Source organism: Cygnus atratus, chromosome 6 (assembly GCF_013377495.2).
Source record: "Cygnus atratus isolate AKBS03 ecotype Queensland, Australia chromosome 6, CAtr_DNAZoo_HiC_assembly, whole genome shotgun sequence".
Taxonomy (NCBI): domain Eukaryota; kingdom Metazoa; phylum Chordata; class Aves; order Anseriformes; family Anatidae; genus Cygnus; species Cygnus atratus.
The window spans coordinates 29,020,626-29,047,545 of NC_066367.1; the positions used below are offsets into that span (position 1 = coordinate 29,020,626).

Genomic DNA, 26,920 nt, shown 5'->3' on the forward strand with positions numbered 1-26,920 from the left:
GAGGCGGGAAACGGCCTGAGGGGAGGGGCGGCGACAGCGCCGCCATGGCTGAGGTAACTGGGGCTGGGGGGAGAAGTTGATTTATTTTTTCTTTTTTTTTAATATTAATACAAAACTCTTAGGCAGACGGCTGTCCCTACAGTGTTTTAATATATTTCTAAGTACAATTCGTGTCTGATTCTGGAAATACAAATACATTTTGAATGGTTAAAAACAAAAAATTAAAAAAATATTCTGAACATCAGCCAGCTGAAAATATATTCATCTAGTAAATTATCTCTCAAAGCTTTTATATATTTAATTATTCTAACTAAACATAGTACCCTTAAAAAACAAGTTCATAAAAATGTAGAAATGAAATTGTGGAATAAGATTACTGGGATATATACACACACAGTCACCGCAGACACAGAGGGAACTGGTAAGCGACGCTCAGCTCCTGAGTTCCTCGACCAAGATAACCATAGGCTAGTTTTTTAATTTTTTTTCCTTTTTTTATACACAAGATATTCCATGTAAAGCAGCAACAGCAGTGCAGTTACTGATAGCAACATCTCAAAAGTAATAAAAAACCATACATCCAGACAGTAGTACATTGCACACACACGTGATTCTCATACACCCATCAACAATTGGTCAGAGTATTAAATCAGTGTACAAATTAAATATTTCCAAAAATGTGCAAAAAAGTCAACGTTGATAGAAAAAAACACCTTTGTGTACATACATTACAAACTGTGCCCAGCATTCAACTGAGAGTAAAAACATTTACAGTGAGAAACTGATAGATTAAATAGAGAATTTAATGGCTACATAAAAATGTACATTAGATCAAGAGAAAATTTACAAATTTGTATTCATAGCTTCATGAAAACTAAAAGTCTACGTTCCGATTTACCTAAGTCTCCTCCACGTATATACACTGATATTCCTTTATACGACTCCTGTGAGGTCTGAGATGACAGACGCTAAGCTTTGATAAACCGTTAAGATTTGGGGGTGACGCCACCTTTACACTGCTATTAATGAGAAACAAACACTAGCGAACTGGCAATCCAATGCTTATTCAAAAAAAAGAAAACAACCTTTGTTTTTAAACCCACGTTAAATAACCACTGGGGAAAAGGATCAGCTATTATTGGGGTAAGAGACACGAACAACCTCTGAAATATTTCCTGGGAATATCCACTTTGGAGTTAAAGTGTCCTTTTCCTTGTATCTCCTGACAGAAGACCCTGACCTCCAATCCTCATCAGTGGACTCAAAATAAGGCCTGAACCCCAAGATAAAAATTTAATGTATTTTAATCCAGTTCCTCTCCCTTTAAAGTAAATTTATGAAAACCTAAGACCTAACCAAAGCGAGACTGCTCGCATTGTTTCTTTGAAGGATGACAAATTTTACTTTCTCCATCCATCCTACCCCTCAAGTACAGGTATGTATCTGTATCTATTGCTAGAAAAGCCAGGCAGTTGCTGTGCATGGTGCAGACAGGGCCATGCCCCCTGCAGGGGGCAGGGGGTCCCGCAGAGCCACCCGAGCTGCTGCACCCCACTTCACAGCACGGGGCTGGGCACTAAAGCTGCACCTCGTCAGCTCCGGCCCTAACGGGGAGCTCTCAGTGGCCACCACCTAACCAGTATTTAAGTTATGCCAATTACAAAAATAAACTGAGGGGTTGGAAATGAAAAGAGTTCCTTTGTATTCTGATGAAGAGTAGTGATTTAGCAACCAGGCTGGTAGCTCTTCTGCCCCCTCTGGCGTGGGTTTGTGGCTCCTCCTGAAGGCAGCGTACACCCAGGTAGCTGTGGGTGACATCTGTCTCTGGTGTAAAGCGGACTCCTTCCCAGCAGCTTTGAAAAGTTCTTACTATGGTGCACAGAGCAATTCAGGTCACAAATCTACTTATCTTTATGGCGTTCCTCAAATGTCCCAAAGCTCAAGCCTGGCTACAAAAAGTCACCAGGTTTAGTCACCAAGCTTATGCCTTATTTTTAGAATAACAAAAATAAGATTAAGTTAAAAAGAGTTAAAAAACCAAACCTTTCCTTTAAATGCTGTCATGAATTTTGTGCATCAAAACAGCAAATATAAACACCCAAATATTTTAAATATGGGAGGTGTCTATCTACTAGTACCTGCTTTATTCAGTTAGCAATAAGCTTACTGGTGGATATATAAGTATGTGTATCTATAAGTAACAGTACTAATCCATGAAACATCGCTTTTGGCTATACGTATATGGGAATAGAAAAGCTTTGGTAATTCTATGTGGTTTTACACTGCAGGCTTGTCATTAGCACAAGACAGCAAGTTACCAGCAAGAAATGATACCGGCAGTAACACTTTTGCTTTTCCAGAAACACCATACAGACTTACATTCAAGCACACAAATTATGCTTTTCTATATGCGTGACAGATTTTCAAGATCAAAAAGAAATTAACTATAAATAACTGTAGATCTGACCAATTTGCTCAAGTCTCTGAAGCTGCAGTTACAGTTTGCTCTATGTTGTCTGAAAGAATGGCTTGCTATACTGCGCTGTACCTACAGGTGCTGCAAGAAGGCTTTCAGTCAAGACAACGGCAGGATTAGGATTTTCCAAAAAGAAACAGGAAAGAATTTAATGGGAACAATGTCAGCTTCACTGAGAAGTCTGCTGATTTGCTTAGATAATATTCCTGTGTACTACTGAAAGTAAACAACTTCTATTACAGTACCACGTTTACTAACGTACCAACTAGGATTTCACATCTGCGAAGAACTCTACAGGAAACCCAGAGTCTCGTACCCAGAGCTAGGAAGCTAAATCTCAGCTGTAATTGTATTTCTGTGAATGGCAACAAGTCTTTTCTGTGGTATGCATAACAGTATACAGTCTCCAAAATGCAAGTATGAAACCTGTGCGAGCATAGGAAGCGCTCAGGAAGTGCTCCAAAAATCACTTTTTAAAATTCTCAATTTAAAAGTCTGCAGCAGATTATAGCTAAAGCACACTTTTTAATGCAGTTATGTGAATTCTGGTTTGGGCACTTCAAAATATACTCTAATCCCGATTTGGTGACATGGAATTGTATGACAGCCGTAGCATTTCAATATGGTGTTCAAGGGGAACAAAATTAAGGCATACAGATAAAAAGGCACTACCTAAGGAAAAAAAAAACTACACAAATGAATAACTTTTCATTTTGCTATAAAGGACTGTTAGGCTGCAACTGGAATCGCAAATTTGGTTAAAAATTTAAGACTAAATTTAAACTGTCAAGAAGTCGATGTAAATTGAACTAAGTTATTAGATCCATGATTTAAGTTCTTGCATGGATATTTCTACCACCTAAATTAAAAATAAAACTTGCTCTAACATGACTGTTAGTTTAACAGGACAGAGTCCCACCATTAAAAGCACATTACAGAAATAGCTTAACTTTTGTTACTTAATGTGTTAAAACAGACAACATAAAATTAATTAGCAGATAACTAAGTCCTTTGTAAATACACATACAGTGAACCTTGATTCTTACTTTTGGGGAGCATAGCTCCATCGTGGCATTTACAGAAAAGCAAAACACATCCTTGCAAGAGCACTATTTTCATGGGCATTTTCTGGTAATTGGATTCAACAATTAAGAACAACTGTTGATTCTAAAATGTTGGTGTCTGCTAATAAGATACCAGCAGTTGTGAGCTGAGAAGGGACCTCGTCTCGGCAAACCTCCTCCAGTGGAGTTTCAAGCATCCAATTCCATGCACCCTCTGGAATTTTAGAGCTAGGGTTTGTCCATTACCATGCCAGTGGTCAACAAAGTGTTGTGCAGACACTGTACACAGAGGCATTACATTATTTAATACAAATTGTTTTACTGCATTACCCCAACACAACGACGTTGAAGTGCAACATGCAAGGGGATAAGTATTAGCTAACCTTTTGGTAAAAGGTCTGAATTAGCTTCATCATTACTTCTAGCTCAAAGCATTTATGTTGATAATCATCTAAATTTACTCTAAGTTGCTTAGGTCAGTAGACAAATTCTCCATTGAGTAAAAAGAAAAAAACCACCACAGCTAAGGCCTAATCCTGGTCAAGGTAATAAGGTTTTACTAGCATTGCTGGAGCTGACAAAAAAGTTGTCCTTATTTAAGAAGCGCTGTCTTTACTTCAGCAGCTTTCTGATATGTCAAAGAAAATAAGGAAAACACATTCTACAAATTATTTTTTTCTGGTTCCAAAATGCTTACCCTTGTCATGACTGAATGCCGTTTTTAGAAAAGGCACAAAAGCAGCAAACTCAATTATTCAGTAATTAAATTCACAATGAGAAAGTGGTATTGCAATATACATCAGCCAGCACTGTCTCACAAAAAGGACACAGTATTAGAAAACTAGATTCTGAAAATTTTCAAGCTTCAGAGAGTGCAGTTTCTTTTTAGAATAGTATCTTTAAATGTTATGAATGCTACAGATAAACCTGGTTACATTTTCCCTTTAATGTTCTTTTTTGGTAATACAAAATTTCCTTTTCAGGTATCACTGTCCACTACTGATTTTTATATACATTTTCACCTTGGTTTTGGTACCTTCTTGATCTGCTTGAAATCAATCATTTCGATTATATGATCTTTAAATTAGCTACATAAACTATTAGGCTCTACATTAACCCTCCCGCCCCTGCTGTCACTACATTTTGCTTATAAAGCAAAGGTCCTTTACAGCAGAGCACACACATATTCTTCTTAAAGTCTGCTTTCATAGCTTTTATCTAGTGACAGAGAGCCCCCCACCCACCCCCCACCCCCAAAAAAAAGTCAGTACAAGCAGACTGTCCTTTCAGCCTTTTAAGTTTTCCCTGGTCAGGATTGTCCTTCCCATGCTCAGAAAACCTTGCACAGTTGTGTACCCTGACTGAGAAAATGATAAACTGGGTACAATGCTCACAAACTGGAGGCCACCACTCTCAGTGTCAGGAGAGGTGGCCCAAAATTCATTCTTACTCCACTACAGGTAAAGTGATTAGGATAGATCCATACTCCTGCTTATGCCCTTGTACAAAATTTGGAAGTTAACAGGATAAATTCAGAAATCTCATGAGTTAATTAGCATGAGAATAGGTAAATTTATTACTCTGTCTCCATGTATTTCATAATTCTGGTAGTCCTCTAAAGATGCAAAACAGAGTGGAGCCTGGGGACAACAATGTAGAGTCTTGTTAGAGTGAACAAGGTTCACAGCATCAGCCTGCTCTGTTTTTATAAAACAACAAAAGCAAGCAATGAATCATCCAAACAGTATACATTAATTCAGTTCCGTAGTCCAATAATTTATTTCCAAATTCCTTTTTAGAATTATTTATGTTGTGTTCTTCTACACAAATATGAGAGCTTGACTTTTCTGGTGTGAAATTTGGTTGTTAACTATACCTGATCAGTACCTGGCCTTCTCTATTGAGAAGGACTATTTCAGAGTTTTGCCTCTGTTCTTTTATTATTCTCTTTGAGAAACAGAAAAAGTGGATTAATGTCCATTTTATGGCAGTTGGAAATCTGAAAAAACACCGATCAAGTGGGTTATCGGGCTGCAGTAATCCCGCTCGTGTTATTCAGTTGCTGGCGCTCTGCACTTTTGGCCTATCCTTCATACAGTCTTTTGTGCTGTGCCTCCTTGTTCATTGTTGCCTCATGAGAAGTATAACTGGAGTCTTATCTTTCTCAGTGACTTACTCCTAGTGTTAAAAGAAGTCTAATTTTATTTTAAGAATTGTCAATACATCCTAGATGACTGAACTGTGTTACTAAAGCAATGCTTATAGTGCATAATGGGAATAATTTTATATTATTCAGGCACTTGATGTTGACACACATTCCATCCTAGCGCCCCTCGACAGCTTTGAAGACATTATTTCCTACAGGTCATTCCGAATCGTGTAACATACATACACTGCAGAAGGATTCGTCACTCCTCTCCCCCTCAAACATTCGTGGGATTGTGGAGGAGAACTCTCTCTTGACACCACTTATTTCTTACCTAAGGTAATTATCTCCCTCCAAGCTTATGCAACAGAGGATTCTCTTTGGCAGATACAGCAGGAGACATTCTCCCAATTATTTACATCCAACAGCTACCTCTTTTCTACTGCAGAAATTTTCCCCTTACAGTATGGTAGTTCCTAGGAGTCTGGGTCCATAATCTGTTTACCTGTAATTCTTTTCCTATAAGGATAGGATAGTTCTACACCAAAATCTCTAGTACATCAGTGTTGAATTCTTTTTTATTATTATTATTATTTTCTTTTGGTCACATAGAAGTACCAGTCAGACATGCTTTTGTACAAAGAGTTCCAAGTTCTTCCAGCTTTATAATTAACTCTCAGAACCACGTGATCCAGCTTAAATTACAAAATGCTAGAACCGATTAAAATGTTAAAATATAAGAACTTTGAACTCTCTGTTGCAAGTACCTATAACATAAAGAACAATCACAGAGAGGTAACCTTCTTGTCCTCTAGCTGCATGTCTATTTTTCCCTGCACCCTGAGTCTGTCAGCGGTGTCAGAAAAAGTCACACAGTTCCTGACTATCCAATCATTTGTCTTTTTTTTTCCCCATTTAAATAAGGAACAAGTATGTACTAAAGTGCTTTATCTACACGAACCACATCAGTACATTACAGAAACAAGAAGTTCTAGTCCTGGTGGGAGCAGGGAAGGGAAGATTCTTATTTTAGATACAAAATTCAGATTGTTTACAATCTAAGTGAAACAAAGATTCAAGAGAATGTGTTCTCTCTCTTGTCTTTTTTTCTCCTTTTTTTTTGTAAAAGATAAAAAATAAAAGTGCAGTCAAATAGAAAATAAATGCAGTAGATGCAAGCTGAGTTGAGGCAGGCTGTTAGTGATAGTGTGCAAACGTGTGTCTTAGCAGTTCATCTGCAAATGGTCGCAACTTGGCCTCGATAAAAATCCTTTTCAAGAAATCCCGAGCATGGTCTGAGACATGAGGTGGTAACTGGGGATTGGTTGGCTGAGTGGCAATCTTAAAGATGGCAGCCATAGCTTCGAATTCTGCCCACGGGGGCTTCTCAGTGAGCATTTCTACCACTGTACAACCTACGCTCCTGAAACAGAGGCAAAATGAGACAGCAGGTTACAACAGAATTGTGCTCTCCTGGGAATGCAAGAAACATCAGGTCGCTGCTAAACACCATGGGCACGCAGGGTCCTCTTAACTCCACACAGCAACAGAAAACAGCCATCCGCTGCCTCAGGGTAACCCAAATCTACCCGCGGCTTCACGTCCTTACTTCACCAGGCCCAGAGCCGCTGCCTCAGAGAAGAGTTACCCAGGTATTTCTCTGGACAACACTGCCTGGGCTGCGACCCTGCCGCCCTGCAGGTTCACGTCTCAGCGCTCAGCAGGCTGACGCAGGCCAAGAGCGCCACGCAAGCCTGGCGCTCCAGCTCTTCAGACACCTGCAGGATTTGAACGCACTTGAAAGCTTTCTTGCTCATTAAGTCCTAATGGAAATGCAGAGCAACAGGAATGCTTGAAAGGCAGAGTACACTGTGCATTTTGCTAGCTCGTTAGAAATGCACAACTTGTCCCCAGTTAGTGGGACAGAAACATAACATGGAAGATAAAAAGTTTAAAACCATCCTTCAGTAGCATCTTCCTCTTTTAGCTAAGGATACTAAAATAGACTGTGAAACAAAGTTTTAAGATCTTAAACTATCTTTGTATACAAAGCTGATGTTTAAATGATTTATGAAGGCAGAAGGGCATGCAAATGTCCAGGAAAAGTCTGTTCCGTAAGCCCTGCAATATCAGCCTCTTCCAGTAGGATGATACTGCCAAATGGAGAGGTTGGGCGAATTTCTCAATTTCCAAGAAGTTATTTGGTTAGACAGAGGCTCACTTCTTTACACAATAACGATTTACTGAATGACAGAAGTCTCACTTCAGTATTTCTTCTTAGTTTTAACCATAATTTTCCCCGTCAGAAAACAAGCATTGACCTTGGTACAAATACTTCAGCAACGAACAAGTCAAATGCCAGTCGTTCTATCATTCAAGCACAGCAGAATAATTAAGAAGTGGTCTGAAGGAGGCTAAGTGAATTTTCCTGACACTAAAAATATTGCTGTTGGTTGGATAGAAAGTGGTTTCTTTTAAAACACAAAGTGTTACTGCTGCCCCTGCACATCTACTGCTGCCCCTGCACATCTGCTGCTGCCTACCCATTCCTCCATGTTCAGAGCACACACAGTGTAAGGAGTGTAACGGCCAAAAGGATCTGTCCATTGGGCCTGCGCTAAGCTACGCTATGCGATGTGTTACACTATCTCAAATGTTCGTTTTGGAAATTTATCTTTCCCTTTTTAATTCTTAAAAATGTAATAACTTACAAAGACCTCCCCTCTCCCCCCGCACCCAATCTCCCATTTAAATCTGGCTAATTTATTCCTATGTGCTCATGTTTTAAGGGAGCAGCATTTCATGTTAATGCTTTGCATTGGAGGTATTTCAGTGATAAAGTTCAATTAAGCAAAGTATTAATTTACGGGACACTGACTTTACTGATGCTTCAGAGCTTTACATGTTGCTTTCACCCAGTACCTCTGCAGGATTTACAAACAGTCTGTTAATCCTAACTTCATGCAAGGTTGGTTCACAGGATTCTCTTATGATCCCTAAATCAACAGGCTCAGGAACTGCCAAACCAACAATTCCCAGATGTCAGCGTTACACGCTCCAAACGCGACTGCCAGTGCTCACGCTTGTCCCCTTCTTCAGCTTAAACCCCAGAACAAAACACTCCAACTCTGGATGATAAAGAGCCCGTTCTGAAATCATGCACTTTGGTAGAGAAGTTTGTAACATACCAGATGTCTGCTTTTCTGCCGTACCCTTCTCCACTGATAACTTCTGGACTCATCCAGTACGGAGTTCCTGTGACAGACTTCATTCCTGTACCAGACAGACAGATAGTCTGGAGTCGTTTGCTGGCACCAAAGTCACCCAGCTTCACATTGCCTGCTGAATCTCGCAGAATATTTGCTCCTGGAAGGAAAAGAACACTTCGGTGTTTTTTTTGTTTGTTTGTTTGTTTGTTTTTTAAAGGAAGCAACTTGGATTCAGTGATGCAGTGCAAGATAGCTCTAGGGGTCTAGAGCTTCCAGAGAATTTCTCTGTTCATTCCTATTACTTTACTCAAAGGTTCAGTAAGATGGATTGCTCCCGTTGTTTTGCACCCTAGGCCTTTTCCAGGAAATCTCAGTCACTCTGTAAAGCCTTCCTGACAAAATGAAATAGGAAATTTTCACACTGCTACAAATCTCTTGACACTGCATTAAAGCAAAATCTTAAACGATGTCACTGAGTAGCTCAAAACACTTATCTGCATAAGCATGCAAAAAATGTCATTGACATTCAAATATTTTTTGGAAAATACTATTGATACAAAGCAACAGGAAAACCATAAGTGTTTAAGGAAGACACGGGTGTTGTTCCACACGAGTATTTGGCACTTCACCATCTTCTCACATATTCATAAAAGCTTTTGCAGCACTTCCAAGTTACCTATCTCTATCTGAAAAAGTAAAGGTATCAGTTTCCTGGCAGGAAAGTGGAAGAAGTCTGAGTCATTTGGGTCAGGCAAGTCACCTCGGCCAGTCACTTCTTGTAACAGTGAAGTGCTGGGTAATTTCTGTGTAACTGATAGAAACAAAACTGTAAAAATAAATATTTTCAAATCATGCTGCTTTCTTCTGCATACTCTATTTGTAATTACATGATCTTTTGATATATTCAAACTACTTACACTAAAATAAAATCAGAACAAAATTTATCATGAATGCATTGCAGATGGAGACAAGGGAAACATTTTCAGAAGTCTGCTAGAACAGACTCATTTTACAACAGTGGCAAGAATAAACACTGGAAAGCAATCACATTGATACCAAGTCAGTATTTTGGTATCTCAAATTTAATTAAATTTTAGTGAAAAGGCAAGAAAATAGTTCATAGTGAAGAGCACTGAGCTGTACACAGAACTATCCTCCTTCTTACCTTTAATATCTCGATGGACAATCATATTACTGTGCAAATAGTGAACTCCTTCCAAAATCTGTCGTGTATATTTACGAGTCACATTCTCTGTGAGTGCTCCGTATGATTTTAATTGGTCTTTGATGGAACCCTATGGCAAAGAAGTATGAAACACTGTAACATTTCCAGGATCACAAGTGGCCTAACACTACTGCTGTTAAACTTCAATGAAGATTATGCCTGAAATGCAGACATTTCAGGACTTTCTAGATCATCTTAAAGCACAAACATAGTTTTGTCTCCACTGAGAAAAATAAATACTTTTACTCAGAAGAGGCTGAACAGAGAAGTCACGTATTGAAATATGAAGCTATTAACTTTACGACTATGAAGTAGCTGAATAGTGCCAGCATGTTGTACAGAAGAAGAGAACAGCACTATTTGCAGTCAAACACCACTCTCAGTTCTTTTGATGGTTAAATGATGATACTCAAGTCAGACGAAACAGATGGTGTTCACACGGGCTAGTTTATACTTGGGGGAAAAAAAAAGTTGTCAAGAAAAACATCACAAGTTGGAAGACAGTGCTTAAAGTGTTGGCTTAAAATAACGTTAAGTTAAAACCTCATGGTTTTGTCGCTATCTTTGTATAACCTAGCTCTGCTAATCACAGATTACTTCTGTGGTACTGTCTTTCAAATGTCAGAAGAACTGAAGAATCCCCCCAAAACAAAGCCCAGAACTCACCTGAAGGAAAAAAACACATTTTTCTTCTGTGGAGTCTTACAATGAAGTACAATGCTGTTACTATTCAGAAATGTAGATCCTATGTTTTTATAAGAGCACATTTTATTTAGCTCTGTCTCCACTTGGTGAGAAAATTAAAATCTACAGTTTTCTAGCCTGAATGTGTTTTTACCAAAACAGTGAAAGTAGAACAGTTCAGCATGTTCATGCATTCAAGTGCCATGCAAGAAACAAAAAAAACACAACCAAGATTATTTTCCGTCTGTACCTACTCCCACACCTATCTTAGCTACCTTTCCTTTTTTCAGAATAATTGAGAATAGTTGAGATGATGACTACTCAACAGCACAAGGTGAAGCACAGTAAAAAGAAATATTACAATTCAAGGAAATCCAAGAGTTTAAGAATAACGCTATTTTTTTCAAAGACAACGCTAGGCACTTCTCATACCAAAATCAAATGCATGGTACAAACCACACCAATTCTGAAAACACAGAGAAGACAGAGTGAGACTGCTGTAAGCATCTTTTGGTACCCATCTTTGGCTATCGTTTAACTTGAACATATCTTTACTATCTATGTGCACTTCTGCAAAAGCCGTGCTTATCACATCACGTAGAAACGATGGTTGAACTGGACTGGTTCTCTTGCTTACCCCAGGCATATATTCCATGAATATAGAGAGGGTCCTTTCTGGTGGGTCTCTCAAGAAGCCGTAATACTGAACAATTCTTTCATGCAGCAGATTTTTCAGCAGCTGAATCTCACATTCAAGTGCATTTACTTCCTACAAGGAAAAAAGCAAACAAGATTTACCATGGTCATTCAGTAATGTTAAGATAATGTTCTGGCTTTTTATTTTATTTTTTTAAGCAGAACAGTATGTACTGCTGTTCTGAAAGGATATGTAAACTAAGTAGCAAAATGCTCTTGGAGGTTACGTAAAGTTTACACATTTTGTAATCAGAAAATAACACCATTAGTTTGAGGGAAATAAAGAAAAAAAGATGCGTTTTCTATAAATTGTTTGCCGTTATCTCATTGTATTTCTAATTTTGTTTGAAGTTATATCTGTTCCAGAGCACAAATATCAAGATGCGTATCAACTCACCGATCCTTATGCAACATATCACAAAACTTCCATTTAATTTTTTTATTTTAATTTTTTTTTAAAGTTCAGTCTTTCTACTGAAATAATTAGCCTTATTTCTCAACTTTTCCAGAATGTCAACTGACAGACCATACTTTAAAAATGCCTCTGAGGACTATTTTGATATTGCAGTCATGAAAAACAATATGCAAATACATTAACACATATGGTACTTTCTCCAGAACTAACCTAATTACCAAAAATTTTGCAAACAGAAGATATTTTGAAAGACTCTACAGTAAGATGTTAAAAACGTTACTAACCCACAAAGTCAAACTTCATTCTATTCCAGATTTCACCCAGAAGCCTTTCATTAAAACTGACTTATCCATCACAGAGTATTGCTGATACCCTCATACTTCTGAAGTTAGAAGGAAAACGTTTTTTGACATTGAAAGGTACACTTTACAAAATAATATGGCAAGCAAGGTCGCAGAACTGTTGCCACTGGAGAGACTACAATATTTTATCTGTAACACTTCCAAAGCAAAGTCAGTTGTGCTGTGTATTTCTAGAGTAGTTGGTGTTGCTACTTGATTAAAAACGTAACAACAGAAATGATTCTCGGCTCTTCTCCTTGATCCTACATCACAAATAGCAGCAAGCATCACTGGTAGCCACTCAATTCTGCAGCAATGCTTACAACCTCTGCTTGCTGGCCTTGCTCACCACTGTATAAAACACAGTCCTAATCCAGGCAAAATAGTAATAATTCTTCCGTCCTGCTAAAAGCAGGAAACATGACTTGGAAAAAAAGAAATGGAAGATTGGTGCTATTTTAAAGTAGTTACTCTTAAGTGTCCAATACTTTTAGAAGGACAAGTTCAATTTTAGAGAGAATAAACTGTCAATGAAAGTTTAGCTCTTCAGAGAAAAACATGGCCAAAAGCAGTAGACAATCCTGATGTGCGAAGCTTAGCAGATCCACCCCCAACTCAAGCCGAAGATTTAATAATTTAAATTAAAAACTGAAAAGATTTTTAAAAAGAAAAAAAAAAGGAAAGAAAAATCTCATACCATCTTCAGAGCTAAACAAAAAAACCCTTAGAATTTAATTTCAGGAACACTTAAATTAGTGCAGATTTTCTGTTTGTATGTGGAATGTGTTTTAATTCCTATACTAGTACAAATATACAGTGCTCTGAAGTAGGTGATTATTTATAAAGAATTGCTTAATTTTAGAGACCAAGACTGCACCAAATTAAATTATGTGTTCACTGAATGAGGATATATATGTCTGAAAATTTTAAAGTGTGACGTAACATTAAAATCAGGTAACCAAATTCTTTGATGTATTAACAAAACAGGATTCCTAACAAAGACATGAAAACACAGTGTTTTAAAACATCATCCCATTCAAGGAAAGGAACAGTTTAGCACAGAACACAGCACTTCAGTAGAAGCAAACTCTCTTCTGTATCACTTACCTTGCTGGTTTCTGGACTATCAGGATCAAACTGGACTTGCTTAACAGCCAGTTCTCTTCCGGTATCAGCATCGTAACACAGATACACTCTGCCAAATGCACCTTGACCCAGCAGTTTACCAAGTCTCCAGTTAGTTGGAGCTCGTGGTGCTGAAAAAAATAAGTATAGTTCTGGTTTTCAAGTGAGTTTGTTATTCGGCTGATTTAAAGAAAAACACAACTCAAATACACAGTCTTTAAAAAAAAGTTTTCTATATTTTTCAACAACAGTGTGTCCTGAACTTCCCCATACAAATTACAAAGATAATAACGCTTTCTATAAGATGGAACACGAGGTACTCTAAATTTATTCAAAAAATAATAATTTCTTCTAGAAATATATATACTTAAAGTAGTTAGTAACATTGAATCTGAAAAACAAAGCATATTATACTAACTTAGTAACTATTTTTTTTAAAATCAAGGCGTAATTAAAATCCATCAACTACTGAAGTCATCACAAAGTATATTTGTTCCACCACAAATATAAAACAGTACCAATTAAGACCAACAATATATCAGAAAAGTTGACCAACATCAGCAAAAATAAATAGTAATTGTAATCTATGTGACCCTTCTCAGGTCCTCAAAAATCTAACACATCAAAAATAGTTTTACAGTGATTTGTTATCACAGTTGTATGTTCCATGCAAAAATCTACGTGAAGGTTGGCGCAGTAAGCAATGAAAAGACTGCAGAGCCTACAGACTTATTTTTTTCTATTAGAGAGAAAAACATTACTTATCACATACTTATCATTTGATGACATGCTTAGTTTTGACACAATATATTCAAAAGGTAAGAGAGTTTACAGCAGAGTTCACAAAATTCCTTAACTTACAGCGACTTGGTGGGCTGATGTCCATCACTGACAAGGTAGGATTGTCTATGTCACTTCCCCTCCTCCTCATTCTGTTATCTTCATATTCTGGCGTAAAGACGCTGCTTCCACTACTGGTGCTCAGCGAGTGATCGGTGGGACTGAAACTAACCGGTGATCGGAAGCTGTTCCCCTGAGTCCTTCTGGCTCTTGGAAAAGTTTTACGACCTTCAGAGTTATACAGAAAAAAAATTATGCTACACTGCAAAAATATACTCCTGTGTAATTTATGTATGCAAATACTTTGCGAATTCCATTTAATGTAGTTCAAGTTTTCTACGCCATATGATATATGCAATGATTATAGAATTTACTGGTCTAACTTTCAGACTAGAAGAAAACAAACATTCGTCAAAGGTGTATGTAGGGATTAGGCAGAACAGTTAATTTAAAGTGTCTGAAACTGGGAGCAGCATACAAATGACAGTTTTTAGAACTTTTTTAGAACTGTTCTGAAGTTTAACTGCCATGCTTCAGAAACCTGTGGGGCTGTGAGGGCAGGAAGGAAAATGCCCTGCCTCCATTTGTATTGCTCTGTTAAGATGCAAAGAATAAACTTCTAATAAAAAGAAGAGAAAGAGAGAGAGAGAGAGAGGAGAGAGAGAGAGAGAGAGAGAGAGAGAAAGAGAAATGTTTATGTTCCTATGACGCCCAGGCTAACATATTCACCCTTTTATGAAAATAAGAATCAAAAGTAGAGGAAGATCTACATTTGGAATCAGAGGGAAGACCACAAAATAAACATCCCAAACATCCCATGATTCATAGATAGTTACAGCATTCAAATAAAAAAAGGACATTGATATTCAAAAAGGTCAATTACAACCAGATGCTTAACACAATGTCAATATATTTAGGTAACAAACATTTTTAGGTCTGCATGGTTTGATGAAGTTTCTTCCTAGGGAACTCAATGAATCAGACACTCCTTCAGCTAAGTCTTATGCTGGAGAGGGAGTTTCCAAGGGACTGAAGGCAGATGAAACATCTTTGAAAAAGCGAACTCAGATTTATACATGAGTCAGATCAATTTCAATTCTAAGATAAATATGGGAACAAACTATTAAGCGGTTTTATAAACTACTGAGAAGATAATAAGGTGAGAAAACAGCCCAAATTGATTTTTCACCTGTATCTTATCCAATTTACCCATTTCATAAGGACATTCTCATAAGCCAATTAATGAATTGTTGCATAGACCAACTTATTGTGAAATGGATGCCCAAGACAGACTCTGAACAGTTACCAGTGATGTCTCACCCAAACGAAAATAATTTAAGTGGACACGTACAGCAGGTTACCTTCAGTTCACGTCCTTACACTATTTTTAACTGAGATATATAAATATATATGATTGAACAGAGTACACTGAAATACTGCAAGCGACATCAAGAGTGGCTTAAAAGAGAAATCAGTTTCAAAAACCACAAAGTGAAAAATAATTGGCTGACTAACAGTAATGTAAGAAAAGGATATGGGAATTGTAATAGACCATAGACCAAACATGAGTCAGTATGGTGACTGAAGGAAAAATAAAGTGCCATTCTGGAATGCATTAACAGGACTGTTGCATACAAAGTCATGGTTACACCCTGTTATACATAAAGCAGCCACTAGAAAAGCCTCAGCTAGAGTACTCTATTCAGTTTTGGCCACCACAAGACTATAGAGAAGAGACCAGAAAAAAAAATAAGGGCCTTTCAAAAATGCTTGAGGAAAGGTTTGAAAGAAGAAAGCTAAGAAGAAACAAAACAGATGGTTGTGTGACATAATTTTACATACGGGCAGTGATTTTTTCCACTGTGTTAAAATGGACTAACTAGTTACTTGTTTCATGTGCAGGAAAAATGATTTAGGAGACAGAGAAAGGTAAGTGATAAGCAGATTATATAGAGAGCTATCTAAAGCAATGCAGTATCTCTTCTCTTAAGAGTCACTTTAGAGTTTACTTGAGATTCAGCGTGACAGATGAGAGTCGATTTAATCCTGCCTCAGAACAAGGGACTGGATCAAAGTTGCCTTGTTTTCAGTTTGGTATTTCTATGATTTCCACAGCAGAATTCTGTTTATTGCTGTAGTTATGCCAGACTACAAACGAAAGCATCAGGTCTCTGGAGAAGTTTCTTCTTAGCACACTGAACTAGTGAGATACTCTGAAGTCAAAGAATCCTTCAGCTGCTCCTCTCTCCTTCCTTTTGAAATTCAAGATGTGTTGAATTTAATTGAATGTCATTACTATCCAAATGTGGGTTTTGGCCACTTCAATAAACATCAGTCTTGCATTCCAGCAATTTATTCCAACAGTTGATTTTTAATTCTCTGTCAAATTGTCTGCTCTTCAATTTTATTTTCTCTTAATTGGAGAACATGTTAACAGTAACTCCATTTAGAATGTGGTGTTTGTGGGTGGTTTTTTGAGCAAAACAAGAAATGACAAACTAACTTTGGATAGGAAAGGGTCACAAAGGCATACACTGGGTGATTTGTGAAAGATATAAAAAAAGTTCTATCTTTGGTCTGTTCATGAGTCATGAATTCTGTAATCCATAACTTTATCAGAGGTGAGACTACTCAGCAGCTCTAGAAATCATTAGAAGTTTATCAAGCAAGTTTGGGGAAAGAAGTTAAGCTCTCCATTTCTTCAATACTTTGTTTTATTAAGATTTTACTAGCTGAATTTTCTTTTTCAGTTTTTAAGAAGAGAAAAACAGGTTAAGTTGAATGCTTGCAGTATTTACACTTACCATCATTGTAATCTTGTTGATGATATGAAATATGGTATCTTCGGGGATAAGTCCCCCCCTTTCCAAACTTCTCGAATATTGGAATATCATATTCTACTAGAAAATAAAAAGATAAATTTCAAAATTAAAAATACAACAAAAGGCATATTAATCAGTTTGGTATTATAATTTTAAACTTAGAGGAACATATCAGAGGATATGTTTCAAGTTGAAGCCTCAAAGCAGAAAAGACTATCCCCAAACGACTAACAAATCACTAGAACTAAAAGGACATCCAGCCTGAAATTCCAAAGGATTTCAAGAATATAACTCAAGTTGTTTGTAATCTCTTGCTTAAAACAGTATCAGTGGACTGCAGCATGCCTAGTTATTCTGTTTATTTTTTCTAGAGAAATTCTGGGAAACTATAGTTCAGCTGGAAAAGCAGCAGAAACTACTATAAATAATAAAATTTAAAAATGCATAATACAAAAGTCTGGTAAATGAGTCAACACAGCTTGAATTACTAAAACACACTGAAAAAAACCTTTATAACCTATGAAGTATTCATACTATAAAGGCAAAGTTCCTTCACGAATAAGTAATTGGTTAAAGATAAACACATAAGATGGGAGTAAGTGGTCAACAGTACCACAAGAATCTGGGCTACAAATCACACAGTTTAATTGAGCGTGAATTCTCTGGGCAGAACAATGTGAGGTGACAAAATTATCTGAAGAAACAAAGCCAACAGAAGAATTACAGGAAGCCCTTAAGAGTAACTGGTTGGGTATTAAAATGACAGATGGAATTCAATGTAGACTAAAGGACCGTGAGAGAGATTTCCAGGAAAGCAGCAGCTAAACTCTGTCGGCTGAAAAGCAGACTAAATGCAATAAGTCATTAAGACATACTGAACAAAGTTTTGGTCTATTCCTACCACACAGAAAAAGATTTAGAAGTTCAAAGATGACCAAAGATACAAAATAGTATCCATAAGGAGTGCAGGTCTCTACGGTCTAGAAAAGCAGCAGCTTAAAGGGAGCCATGAGAGGTCTATAAAAATCACAAGGGGCATACTTCTTTATAAAACACAACAAACCACACAACTTCTTTTCTTAAAATTGTTGATGCTGAAAGAGTGTACACAAATTAAAGAGGGAATGTAGAAATTTGTGGAAGAAAAAAAACCATCAAAGTACAAAAGAGTATTTGCAGAATCTTTAAGCCATAGCTGACCGGGAATATATTCTGAGGCAGGAATACTACATACTCATCTATAGAAGCCTGATACTGCTTGTGGTAGGAGAACAGACTGGGCCAGGTGAACATTTTTTCTAACTCTATAAACTTTTTTTTTTTTTGTTATACATCAAATAACGAGAATAGATACTGAATAACAAGTTGCAGGATTAGTATGTATCTCCAGGATTCTTACAAAACACTGTCATACAGCTATGCGAATAAACCTTCGTAACTAACAAAGTGTGTTAAAATATATAACAGACCAAAAAAACACACAAAAACCCACCACCAAGCCCATATAGAAAACATCCTGGATTCACTGGAAGCTAGTTATTGTTTGATAGCAAAATTTTGTATTGAGGCATGTCCATAAATGTTACCTCAAAATACTTTCAAGGTTACCCATTGCACTTGGTATCCTGAACCACGCACAACAATTTGGATTCAAGCCAGAGTATGGTATGAAAACAACATTAGTGCTGATGATTGATTAATTTATAGGCACAGCACATGGTTCTCCTTCAATCTTGTACTTTGCAGAGCTTTCAATTACAGCAGTTAAGAACACTTAAAAGTGTTCCTCCTTTCACAGAGTAGGAAATGAATGCTCCAACATTAAATAAATTAACAAAGGTTATGCACCAATATAGAGATGGACATTACAGTACAGTTTAACTAACTGTTGTGTGCCCCTACCCACCACATCCTTTGTTCTCTTCAGAGGCAGATATGTTACAACCCTGCTGTTTCACACAATAATTAAAAGGAAATGTTTAGAAGATCTTAAATTTCATTGTATATTTTACTGTGAATATTTACATTGGATTTTGTTGCTGTTTTCCATTACCATAACAAGTTTGTGTAACATAATACCTCTTACCGTGAGCTTCCCTTTTGAGTCCTATTACTTGCAAGAGGAAGTATTTTGGAAAGCTATTATTGTCCAGCAATTTTGCCTACCTGAGAATTCCTGATGATTATCTGGATAGCTCTGTGCTCTCGGCATCCGTGATTTGGGATAGTTGTCTCTAGAAGCGTAAAAATATACAGCAGTTAAAAGTTACTGGTTTAGCACTTAATCTTACTGTGTCACAATTCTTTATGACTGATGAAAGCTTATTGCTACGCAAGTCACTGTATCTGCTTACAAAAGTGGAACAGTTAAAAAAATCAAATCAATTAGGTATCAATAATAATCCACTAACAATGGAATTAAGCTTAATGTAGTAAGGGAACAACAGACTGTGTCAATGAGTAATGATATGAGTAAAAATCTGAATTAGCACTAATAAAGCTACAAAGGAGCACTGCTGTTTTAACGTTTTTAAGGCTAAACACAAAGGTTTATAGACTGGCAAAATCCCTTATGCAGCTTACAAAAATCCTTAATGAAATTTAACCAAAGAAATGCAGAAGCTTTTAATGCCTCAAGAATGTTTTCTCTCCATGAAAGCCATAGGATTGCTGTATTAATTTTACTGAGTTACAGAATGATTAATGATTTTTTTGGTTCTTATATGATCGCATTGTTTCTTGCCTACAGTTGGTATGCAACTCCTAGTGACCAAAAGGAATGGATGGGACTGCAGATCAGGGCAACCAAATACAGTATATTTCTGAAAACATACCAAAACAATCTCCTCTTTTTTCTGTTAAGAACTTCTCTAATAGGTAACAGAAGCTGAATGGTGACACAAAACGTACACCTCTGCACGAAACATTTGAAAGTGGGGTGAAAAAATAAATAAAAAAGGAAAACAGACTAAGCAGAGATGACAAAACTAGTAAATAAAAAGCAACAAAAAAGTTTCGAAGCAGAAAGAGTCAAATTAAGATTGCCTTGTTTCCCCTTCTTCCACTTGTCCCTACCCCATAAAAAAGCTAAAAATTTGTTGAACTTCTATTCTATTTAGCTACTTTAAACTTTGTATGTATTTAGCCACATTTCATGTCTATTGTTTTGTTTGTGACACGAAGAAATATTATTTAATTCAAAAAGTTATTTGTAAGACCAAATGCATTTCTGTCCTCAAATCATTCTCAAATGAAAAGGTACCGTGGAATACTATAGCTCTAATTGACTGCCATAAGCAATGATACCCGACTTCTTACCTCTCTATTAATGAAAGCATTTAATTAGCAGTATTCCTAATGTAGTAGTTCCAAATAAACAAGGAGCCAATGTGCACAATTTAAGACCCCACTTTATTCATCTGACCAACCACAAGTCAAACAGAAATGCGTACAGTTTGGGGTACCTGGCAGCTGAGAAACTGTGGGCAGTGATCCTCTCAAAATACATGCATCTCCTGACAGGTCAATAAAAAGAGAGCTCCAGACCCACCACCACACACGCTGCTTCTCACTAACTGACAGGTTTAAACAAAGAAAAATAAGTGGAAAGTCTGCAATGGGAAGAAGTGACAGACTGGACAGTAACTGCAAGGAAAACGAGGGGATTGACTGTTTAAGTCTTAAATCAATTCTACCTCCTTTCCTGAATTGGGTACCCTCACCCTTGGAAAAAGGGGAAGTTCACATCACATAGCAGTACCTAAGAAGTGTAAATTTGATGGGGATGCTCAATGCCGAGGAATACACTTTATATATGCAAGAGTGGCAAAATGTAGTTTAAATGTTTAGTCTATTTTTGTAGTATCCAAAATCTAAATTTAGGTTTCAAATGCAAATTTAAAAAGGAAAAGAGAGCTACTTTTTTCTTCCTGTGCATTAGTAAATAATTATATTTCGATAAGCTTTTATAAGCAATGCAGTCTATTGCTGTAAATTAAGCAGCTGCCCCTCCAATTTTCATGGCCTGTTCTGCATCTTAAAGGTCTTGGATAGAGAGAAATTTCTAGAAGTTCAGTAATAGCTGTTGCTGGAGAGTTTTTATATGTTACAACTGATACATTAAGCAATCTAACAAAGATAAATAATGAATGCAAGTAATTCTTACCCATCTAAAGGGCTGTCAAGTGAGGGACAGCTTCCTGAGCCAGAATTTTCAGGACTGCTCAAAGACAGTGGATCCAGCATCTATTAAAAATACAAACAGGTGTCAGAGCAACAAGTTAAAGTTTTTGTTTTTTAAAATACTTGAAGCTTCTGGCTTTTCAACTCCTAATAAATAAGTTTATGAATGTGTATGTGTATATATATACACATATATATATATATATATATAAATAATTACCAGAGAAAAAGTTGGCTGCCATAGTTGAACCTGCAATACGTATTTTTTCCCTGAAAGGATTCCATCATTTTCCTCTCATACGAGTAGAATAAAGTTAAAAGTATTTAATCCTCAACAATGGTCCACACGCACCTAGTTGTACTGCTACACTCTTCCTGCATGCACCGTTGACTATTAATATTATAGCGATACCTGCATGAAATTGTCTCAACAGAATAAGGTCTCCAAAGAGAGAAAAAGGTTAGAGAATTTAAAAAAAAAGTGGATTTTGTTGCCATCAAGGAAAAAAAATCATATATGACACTGATTGTGATGAATGCAATTTGTACAATCTCTGAAGTGATTTAAATTTCACCAACTAGAATTCACACAAAATTGCAGAAATAAAATACTGTAAAAAGCTTCTGAACATCTACCTCTGGTTAAGACTCCAAGCAAGTTATGCAGAATTATAAATAGAACTGAACAGTAGACGGAAGGAGAAAGATGGAGGAACACAAATTATAAACCTTCTTCCTTTTCACCCAAACTAAAATACTGTTTCATATAAAATACACTTTCATCTGAAACTCGAGTTTACAAGAAAAAAACACAACGAAACAAACACCAGAAACTGATTGCTTCCTAAAGCACTTCTGACGTACTAGTAATCAGTACTCACAAGTTACATGAAATCTTCCATGCATCAGTGTGAAGAAATCATAAAACTGACTATCTAGGCCAGATCCATCACATAACGAAAATAGATATCAACACTCCCTTGTTGCTCAAATTCTAATCTAGAGAAAAGTAAAAAGGATGCTCTTGACAATCAGCTGTTTCTACCAGCTGATGTTCATTTTAGTTTCTCTCTCACGACCTCCCTTAAGTCTTCAGTGTAAGGACTGGCAAATATTACTTCCTTCTCTTTTGCAGTAAAGCAATCTGAAATTTTTACACATTTATTTTTCAAAAGATGTAGAAACAAAATCTAAATCTTGAATATAATACTAATGTCCATTTTACTAGCTTGCCTCTCAAAAACAATGAGAAGCTCACCTGTTGTCTCAGAATGAGCTCCTTCCTGAAATATAACTTTTTTGGTATGTTACACAACATCTGCAATTTTTTATGATTCAGATGACAGTCTACTGCTGTAAATTAAGCAGTTGCCCCTCTGATTTTTATGGTCTGTGCTGCGTCTTAAAGGTCTTGGGTACGTAACTTTGTAAGCACCCATCAAGGACTTACTAAAGAAATAGTGCCGAGAAAGTGAGTTTGTAGTCTACAAACTCAGACACTTAAAATGAACTCTATATTGGGAAGGATTAAATTCACCATACGTTCAACGATTATATTCCTCTTCTATCATGCTGAGCAGTGAGTGCTGAAAGGGAACTAAAACCCTACCTGCTGCCAGATCTATTACCCCTATAACTTAACACAGTGTATTCCAACTGGCAGACCATGGTCCACTTCTCTCCAACCCACCATCTTTTCCCTAGGGGAAGTGTGGGGTCTGAGCGTGAATAGCAGTGCTGAAATAGCTCATCAGAAGAGCAGGGTAGAGCCCTCCACTCCCAAATTCCCCTCCTGTCGGTGAGGCAGGCTGTGACAGACAGGCAGCCTGGTCAGCACTTGCAAAGGTGATGCAGCAACTTAGGGGTAAGGGAACAAAGAGGGGTTGTGAGGCCCCAACACCTAAATCCGGACCTGGAGGTTGCTCAGGATGAACTAACCTGGCTTCCCATGGAAGTAAAACTCTTTTACTTAAATTCTGCTGACAGCTCACACGGCAGCTCTTACGTAGCAGGTTACATGTTTAACTACTCTGGAGTGAAAGGACATCCTGGGCCTCTGAGCTCATCTACCTGGCCAGTCAATGGCCAAAACTGACTTTGTCCAGGCCAAAAGCAATGTTTTCACTGAATGAACCCAGGCTGGATGTGACCACGTGGCTGCGATAATGAATAGTACCCCAGTTAGGAGATTCAGTCTCTACTCCCGACTCAACCATGAAAATTGTGCAATTCATTGCACAATCTCTTTGCCTCTATTTTTATTCCATCATCTGTCTCTCATTTACTCAGCTCATAAACCACTGCCTCTTGCCATTTGTGAATACCATGCCAACGTCAACAGGAACTTGAAATGATTTGGGTATGAAGTATTATTTTTTCTCTCCTTAAAATAACTTTCTCCACTGCCAGTTCTGTGAACCATTACATTCCTCCATCTTTCCCTGATGTTTTTAAGAGGAATTTTGATATTCAGAGAGCAGGATTTTTATAAATACTAAGTGTGCTGGTAAGCCCACACAAACAACACAGGCGAGTAAGGAGAACAAAATATCACGTATTTGTGATCACCACACAAAAATATAACAACAAAGTATTTCAGAGCTTATTTACACCAGGCCCATCATCGTCCTCCTCCTCCTACCCCAAAACACTATCAGCTGAGTCCAAATAATTCAGACAGACCCAAACTCATCTTTAAAACCTCCTCTGATTACCTCTGGAAGTTGCAAAACTAATCTTACTTACATACCCTTCTTACTAAAGAAAAAGTTTTTGTGCTTTCCAACATGGACATCTCTTGCTGTAATTTGTATCTTTCACTACTTCATCTATCATGAAAATGAAGAATACTATCTTTCTTTTTGTAGCAGCAGATTTAAATAATTGAAGAGACTTACAGAGAAAAAAATAGGTTCTACAAGACTAAATAAGCATAAATATTTTAACCTTCACTTACAGACCATGTTTTCTAGGGCTTTTTTTTCCCTGTTCTAATAATTCCATATCCTTCTTGAAATAGCAGTATTGTAAATCAATCTCACTCACAAAACCTTTAATTTCAATAAATCACATACGTACCTGATCCATGCTTTCTGGAATGAATTCGCCCTCACTGTTGATACTGGTGAATGACCCATTTCGGGCCACCTGGTGCAGCTCATCTGGAATGTATCCTGGGGGAGGTGAACTCCTATCACGAGTATTTGAACCTTTTGAAAGAACAGGGCTGGTAAGAGTCTCTTCATTAATCCCAAATCCAGGGTCTTTATTCACATGCTTCATAAAGACTGAGCCTGCCTGGATCACTTACTGTTTTAGAAACTTTCTAAATGCCTATTCAATACAAGCATTTAAAATCCGTAGGCCAGAATTATGAAAATGTGGAAGCAGGATTGCTTCACCTATATAATTTTTTTTTTCTATTTTACGGGAACAGAAGTAAAATTCGTCCATGTAGCCATCTTCTTTTGAAACAAAACAAAAATTCAAACCCTTCTCACCACTACTTTCCCATGTCAACTAATCCTGTCCACCTCTTGACTGTTTCATTTTTTTGTAGAATATTATATCTGCAAGAACATGAATAATTATATTCTTAATAAATGCATAACAAATTAACTCATCTGAAAAAGCATTAACTTTAGTTTCATAATTAAATTTGGAAGCTAACATCACACCAACGTAAAAACATGAATAGGCAAAAAGGTTATATCAACGCCAAAAAGAAAGAAAAAAGTATCTTGAACAAATGTTCACACATTAAGATTAAAAATATAGGAGTCAAACTGAGCAAGAAAACATGTTCCCATATAAACAAAGATTTGTTCATTAACTCGTTCCTGTATCTGAAAATTAAGGCAAATATTAACATCTTTTCTGTATACCCATCAGTTAACACAAATAATTCTACATAAGTGTATATGCTTATGGATGATTTTTTTTTTTCTGGGGGGGGGGAAGCTTGTGAGGGACAATTTTCTACACTGTACATTAAAAGGTGGCTACCTCTGACTTAAAATTCAAAATTCACTCATCAGAAGACATACTCTATAGTACAGAGTCATCCATAAGTAAGAGAAACAAACAGTCTGTGTTGAGAGCAAGATTTTCATGAAGAGAATATTACAAAAGTTCTTACAATTAAAGCTATTAAAATCCATAGCTTACCTACTACAGGAAGCTGCCTTTTTCTCTCTGTGACACCAAACACCGTATTATCTAAAGCTTCCAGAGAGGGTAAGGGTTCCACATTATTTACACTAGGTGACTGAAAAAGAGTATATATTACAGACTACAATTATTACTTTATTCTCCTGACAGTCAAAAAACATCACAAACTTTTAAAGGCTTTGTCCAAAGTATTCCTTTTTTCAAGGAGTCAAAATGAAATTTGCAAATTTAGATTATTTTTGATATATTTCAGTAGCTCATTCTTAACATTTAAAATAATTTTCCATATGCACTAGTATACAGGATCCTATCAATACCATGGCTGTGATCTGTTAGATAATAGCAAAAATAACTCAATATTTAACCTGCAGCCACTGTTTCCTAAAACACTGCTACTGTTAGCTAAAACAAGCATTCAATGTATCACAAAAGCGCATCACCAGCACATCACTTAAATAATAGTTTCAAATAACTACAGTAGCTTAAAATTCTATGCACTTTTCAAATTTGTATTACATCCTCATCCTTCTAAGGAACACTTTTCAACCACTGTAATGAAGGCATACAAAAAAAGAGGTATCTAGGAAAAAGTTAAAACTGACTCAATACGAAATGCTAATACATGCCTCTTACTTGAACTGAAGAAGTAGTCCTTAATATTTTCAACTGGAAAAATGTCATCATTAAGAAAAAACAAATTATACTTCAATCTGAAAACCGAGGAAAAAGACATTTAGGATGTTAACTCATACCTGTGTATTTCCATGTATTACAAGCAATATTTTGAGACTCTTCATATGAACACTACGGTCAAGCAGTTCAACTGCTTTGTCCAGGTCATCTTGTGTGGTTAATGGTATCACAAGCTACAAAAAGGAAAAAATAATAAATAGGTGTCTTAAACAGGACATGGGAAATAGGTGTCTTAAACAGGACATGGGAAATAGGTGTCTTAAACAGGACATGGGAAATAGGTGTCTTAAACAGGACATGGGAAATAGGTGTCTTAAACAGGACATGGGAAAGAAATTAGTAAGTCGAATACAGGAGAACAGATAAATTGATGTTCTCTTTCTTTTCATTCCAAACAACTTGAAAATAAGATTCACTGACAATATCTTAAGTTACCACCAAAATGCATCAGCGAAAGTCTGAAGCCCAACTTTAACTCCCCCTTTAGAGGCCTTCAGTAGCTACAGCATGTTGGAACAAGTCTTCACCATGTGGAAACAACTATTTCACATATGCACAACATTATTTCCTACAGTTTCAGAGACATATGTGCAGTGTCGATATATTTTCCATTTCCTAAACTAATGCAAGTATGTAAGAAGAATGAGGACATCTTATTTTCTGGACTACAAGGCAGATTTTTCTCTCTCATAATACTACAGCTGTATTTGTTCGAAGTTGTTTCACTTACGTAATGCCTCCAATGAACAACAGAATTTATGACAGAACTGTATCTGGCTACATGGAACAACTGTAGTTTTCACTAGAATCCACCTGGCATACGTGTTTCTTC

The 26,920-nt window shown here is 36.9% G+C and overlaps 1 protein-coding gene and 1 long non-coding RNA gene across 4 annotated transcripts in view; one reads left to right on the forward strand and one right to left on the reverse strand.

The window, feature by feature from the left end:
- Nucleotides 1-131: 131 nt before the first annotated feature.
- MAP3K2 (mitogen-activated protein kinase kinase kinase 2) overlaps nucleotides 132-26,920 on the reverse strand; it is a 51,509-nt gene continuing 24,720 nt past the window's right edge. For 2 of the 3 annotated variants that reach the window (XM_035569863.1, XM_035569878.1), the window contains 12 exons: nucleotides 26,148-26,261; nucleotides 25,393-25,492; nucleotides 24,304-24,434; nucleotides 21,209-21,288; nucleotides 19,210-19,277; nucleotides 17,026-17,121; nucleotides 14,243-14,449; nucleotides 13,364-13,512; nucleotides 11,442-11,573; nucleotides 10,061-10,190; nucleotides 8,875-9,052; nucleotides 132-7,109 (listed from right to left, as the gene is read on the reverse strand). In XM_035569863.1, the coding sequence (XP_035425756.1) occupies nucleotides 6,884-7,109; nucleotides 8,875-9,052; nucleotides 10,061-10,190; nucleotides 11,442-11,573; nucleotides 13,364-13,512; nucleotides 14,243-14,449; nucleotides 17,026-17,121; nucleotides 19,210-19,277; nucleotides 21,209-21,288; nucleotides 24,304-24,434; nucleotides 25,393-25,492; nucleotides 26,148-26,261 (1,611 nt within the window). In that variant the 3' untranslated portion in view covers nucleotides 132-6,883. The remainder of the gene's footprint in view (nucleotides 7,110-8,874; nucleotides 9,053-10,060; nucleotides 10,191-11,441; nucleotides 11,574-13,363; nucleotides 13,513-14,242; nucleotides 14,450-17,025; nucleotides 17,122-19,209; nucleotides 19,278-21,208; nucleotides 21,289-24,303; nucleotides 24,435-25,392; nucleotides 25,493-26,147; nucleotides 26,262-26,920) is intronic. The other variant, XM_035569870.1, reaches the window with a different exon arrangement.
- On the forward strand, nucleotides 1,344-8,841 carry LOC118259988 (uncharacterized). Its single transcript, XR_004782145.2, has 3 exons — nucleotides 1,344-1,435; nucleotides 5,837-6,025; nucleotides 8,695-8,841. It is a non-coding gene; the product is annotated as an uncharacterized LOC118259988 (long non-coding RNA).